The sequence below is a fragment of the Trypanosoma conorhini genome, assembly GCF_003719485.1.
Source record: "Trypanosoma conorhini strain 025E chromosome Unknown Tco_14.4_contig_00950, whole genome shotgun sequence".
Taxonomy (NCBI): domain Eukaryota; phylum Euglenozoa; class Kinetoplastea; order Trypanosomatida; family Trypanosomatidae; genus Trypanosoma; species Trypanosoma conorhini.
In genome coordinates, this window is record NW_021705046.1 from 1 (window position 1) to 4,413 (window position 4,413).

Sequence of the window (4,413 nt, forward strand, 5' to 3'; positions counted from 1 at the left end):
CTACTTGTGGGGGGAGTATTGATTCACACATGCGTGTGCATGCGTGCGTGCGTGCGTGTCGTGTTTGTCGCGCCCTTTCTGGTGGTTACTTTGGGCCGCAGCGGCACTCGCGTCGCCTTTTGTTGTTGTTGTTTCTGCGGTTGAGGTGGGCGCCGTTTATTCGTCTGACATCTCTCGCGCGGTCTCTCGTCGCGGCGTGCGCATGGCTGCGCCTAGGCGGGAATACTTGCCTTTGGCTCTCGCCGCACCTGTCGCGGAGATGTTTTTCTTGCGGTTGTTGTTGTTGCTGTTTTTTTTTATTTGTTTTGGGGGGTAGGGGGCTCATGCCGTTAGTTCCCCAACTTATTTTTTTTCCTTCCTTCTTCTCATCCTCACATCGCCCCCCCCCACCCACACACACACACGCAGCAGGTAGGCAGGGCAGCGACGGACCGGCGACGCCAGCAGCGCGCAAAAGAGGCGGGGCTGCACGAATTTTTTTTTTTTTTTGAAACGGCGAGCCCCCATTGCGTGGCGCCGGGCTGCAGCATGGGGTCCTCCTTCAGTGCGGAGCTGAGCGACACGCGGGAGCTCGCGAGCGTCTTCCTTGACGCCTTCGGCCGCGAGTACGAGAAGCTCTACATGTGGTTTATGGTCCAACGGGTGCGGAGGGCGATGCAGCACGAGTCCGAGGCCCGAAACGGGGGCACGGCGGCGTGGAGGTTGTACCGCGCCCCGGAGGTCCCTGCGCAGGTCAACGACCGGGACCAGTTCATGGCCGCCAAGCTGAGTAAGCACTGGAAGCGCTGGAGGCCCCGCTTCTTCGTCGTCCGCGGCGACTTCCTGCTGGACTACTACTGCTCCCGCAACGACTACCTGGAGCAAAAGCAGCCGCTAGGGACCATTAACTTGGGCAGCGTCGCGGTGAACTGCAACGCCACGCAGGCGACGGAGGAGCGGTTGGATCGATTAGCCGCCGCCTGCTCCGTCGTCCGCGCCGAAGTACCACCGCCTGAGACGTACCCGGAGCTGACGGTGGAGTTGTACCATCCGCGGCGCGGCAGCATCCATCTGCAGTTTCCCATGAAGGACCGCTACGAGGTGTGGTGTGGCGTCTTCAACCGGACCCACTGGCTCACGGAGCGCCTTGCGACGAAGGACAAGGTCCATCAGAGGGCGTTTATCGAGGCACTGCGCCGCGCCCGTGTGATGTGCGGGCTGCCAGACTCGCTTGAGTTCAGCGGGGTCGAGACGGCAATTCTGCAGGACGCCATTACGGAGCTGGTTGATGCTCAAGTTGTTCCAAAGTTTCTGCTGAAGATGTCCGGAAGCTCTTGGAAGGATCGCATGTCACGGCTGCATTTGTTTACCGCGGCCTCCGATGAGTTGTTGCGAAAATTTGTCTGGGGGAAATGGCACGCAACGCAGGGGAAAACGTGCAGCCGTAGAATGATGGTGGAGGCGAGTGTGCGGGACAACATGGAGCAGTTAAACGCCTTTGAGGAGCCGCTTCGGGAGGAGGTGCACAACTACATGAGCGGTGAGACCAGGTCCTTTCTGGCGGCGCAGGTGGAGGTGCCGTTGAGGAAGCTTGCAGCCAAAGTGGCGACAAGGCTCTGCGGGGTGTACGCCACCTTGCCGAGGATATACGTGGCGTGCGTGTCGCAGGGCAAAGTCTGCTACGAGCCTAGGGCTGACCGCATGTTCCTTGCCTCGCTGTATAACTCCATTGGGGAGTGCTACGAGGCGGAGCGGAGCCTGTGGCAGCTGCGCGAGCCCATCGCCGCCATGAAGTGGGAGTTCAACGACCGCGTCTTTGAGTGGCGGGCGGTGGAGGAGGGCGTAGTCATGCCGCTGCGCCGCGTCATCGCCAACGGCGTCTTCACCTTTGAGACGCTCTTTGAGCGCGATAAAATTCGGCGGCCGTGGGATGCCGTGCTGCGCGAGGTTCGCGACCTTGTCGAGGGCGACGCCCGCACGACGGCGCAGGAGTCCCTCGCCGCCCTGCTCTACGAGACGGCGGTGCACTTTTTCCGCGACGAGCACGTGCAGCCGTCGCTGAAGCGCCTCAAGGCCACGATGATCACCCCGCTCGAGAACCGCGTGACGGACGATCTCCGACCGTTCATCCTCAGCGTGCAGGAGATTGTCGCGGACGTCCTTGAGGGCGACTTGCGCGAGATGTGCCGTGGCATCGCCGAAGGCGCCATCCGGGACGCATGAGACGTGAAGTTCCTTCTGCCTTTATTACTGCGATGATTAGTTGTTGTGGCTTTTTTTGTTTTTGTCTTCTTCTACTGTTCTCTCTCTGGGCGTGCCTCGGTGCGCTGCGAGGCGATGCATCAACAACGGACCTTGCGGGCCACGTCACGTGAACGCCGAGCTGCGCACCTCCACTCGCTCTTTCCCGCCCTCGCTGCTGCTGCCGCTGCTGTCTGTATTTATGTCTGTGTTGTTTACTTACTTACTTATCGATCTCTCCGTCAACCCCTCCCCCTCCGTCCCGCAGTCTCTGCGTGGATAAATATTGTTTGTGTCCATTTCTGCTCCCGTCACTCCCTCCCTCGACTTGTGTGTGTGTGTGTGTGTGTAATACATCTGTGTGTTCATATGCATATCTGCGGGTGTGTGTGTGTGTGTGGGAATCAACGCTTTGCGGCGGCCGCTGAGGCTCTTTTCCTACTCCTTCTCTCGCGCTCCACCCCCACTCCTCGGGACGGCGAGCAAACGCACGGGACCCAACGGGAGAGAAGCGAAGAAAAAAAAGAGGTGGAATCACACCCAACGTTACCCTCACGCGAAGCGAAGCAAAGATAAAAAAAAACACGCACACGCAACGATGGTCTACGCCCTGCTGGAGCTCCCTGCCGGTGTCGCCCTTTTCAAGGTGGACGGCGAGAAGCGGCGGCTGAAGGCGATGCTGCAGTTCAAGAGCACCGCCGACGCGCTGGCGACGACGACGCAGGTGGTGAACGGGGAGCTCTCCAAGCCGGTGCGCAGGTTTCTCAAGAAGAACCTGGTGGAGAAGGAGATCACGGAGGAGCTCGCTGTCGCCGACTCCAAGCTGGCGAAGGCCATCAAGGAGACGCTGGCTATCCCCTGCATTCACGGCGACGACACCCTCGCCACCTTCCGCGCGCTGCGCGCCAACCTCGAGGCACTGCTGCAGGAGGTCTCGGCGGAGCAGCTCAACCAGACGGCGCTGGGCCTGGCGCACAACTTGAACCGCTACAAGCTGAAGTTTTCCCCGGACAAGGTGGACATGATGGTGGTGCAGGCGGTGGCGCTGCTCGAGGACCTGGACAAGGAGATCAACAAGTACGCTATGCGGGCCCGGGAGTGGTACGGGTGGCACTTCCCCGAGCTGGCAAAGATCGTCAACGACAACCTGCTGTACGCCAAGATTGTGTTGGCCACCAAGACGCGCTTTAACGTGCGCGACACGGACTTCTCCGACTTCCTGGATGAGGAGTTGGAGCAGAAGGTGAAGGACGCGGCGATGGTGTCCATGGGCACAGAGATTGCTGAGGAAGACATTGAAAACATTTGTCGCCTCTGTAGCGAGGTGGTGGCGGCCACGAAGTACCGCGAGACGCTCTCCGCCTATCTTAGCTCCCGCATGCAAACCATCGCCCCGAATCTCACCACGATGGTGGGTGAGCAGATTGGCGCCCGGCTGATTCAGAAGGCCGGCTCACTCCTGTCACTTGCAAAGTACCCCTCCTCCACGGTGCAGATTCTTGGCGCCGAAAAGGCCCTCTTCCGCGCCCTGAAGCAGCGACAGGCCACCCCCAAGTATGGCATCTTGTACAACGCCCAGGTCGTGGCGAAGGCTGCCGCCCCGAATAAGGGGACGATGTCCCGCGTGCTGGCGGCGAAGACTTCCCTTAGTGCTCGTATCGACTCCTTCGGTGAGGGCGACAACGCGCCGGCGCTGGAGTACCGCAGCAAGGTGGAGGCGCGACTGCGTCAGTTTGAGGAGGGGGTGACGTACGGGCAGTCCGGCAACGCGCGCGGCGGGGGTGCGAGGCTGCAGCAGAAGCGCCCGCAGCCGGGTGACGGGGATAACTACAACAGCAATAATAACTACAACACCGGCGGCGGGGGCGGGGCGCCGTACAAGCGCGCACGCCTAAACGACGGCGGATTCCAACAGCGCAGATAACCACGGGAGCCGCATCTGCGACTGCCGTAACCGCCACCGCCACCGCCACCGCTGAAGCAACGGGCGGAGCAGGAGGGAGAGGCGCTAAAGAGACTGCAGGGAAAAGCAGCAGACAAGTGCGAAGGAAGAAGTCGTGGAATCCGAAAAGAAGAAGAAAAAACTAAACAAAATAAAAAAAAGGAGGAAATAGGCAAAGACACGACAGACGCGTAAGCGTGCGTGCATGCGTGGCTGGACACAACTCGGTACCAAAGCGGGCGAGCGAGAGA

General features: G+C 60.4%; 2 protein-coding genes across 2 annotated transcripts, besides 5 other annotated features; both read left to right on the top strand.

The window, feature by feature from the left end:
• The first annotated feature begins 35 nt into the window (after positions 1-35).
• Positions 36-63: a microsatellite.
• Positions 64-260: 197 nt separating this feature from the next.
• Positions 261-308: a microsatellite.
• Positions 309-528: 220 nt separating this feature from the next.
• Tco025E_09015 (pleckstrin domain-containing protein) lies at positions 529-2,202 on the top strand (the record flags this gene model as incomplete). The annotated part of the gene is made up of 1 exon (XM_029375844.1): positions 529-2,202. The coding sequence occupies one exon, from the start codon at positions 529-531 to the stop codon at positions 2,200-2,202; it is 1,674 nt and encodes a 557-aa protein (XP_029224030.1).
• Positions 2,203-2,394: 192 nt separating this feature from the next.
• Positions 2,395-2,417: a microsatellite.
• Positions 2,418-2,549: 132 nt separating this feature from the next.
• Positions 2,550-2,620: a microsatellite.
• Positions 2,621-2,818: 198 nt separating this feature from the next.
• On the top strand, positions 2,819-4,144 carry Tco025E_09016 (putative nucleolar RNA binding protein; the record flags this gene model as incomplete). The annotated part of the gene is made up of 1 exon (XM_029375845.1): positions 2,819-4,144. One exon carries the CDS (start codon positions 2,819-2,821, stop codon positions 4,142-4,144), a length of 1,326 nt encoding a protein of 441 aa, XP_029224031.1.
• Positions 4,145-4,287: 143 nt separating this feature from the next.
• Positions 4,288-4,323: a sequence feature (A-rich).
• The last annotated feature ends 90 nt before the right edge of the window (positions 4,324-4,413 follow it).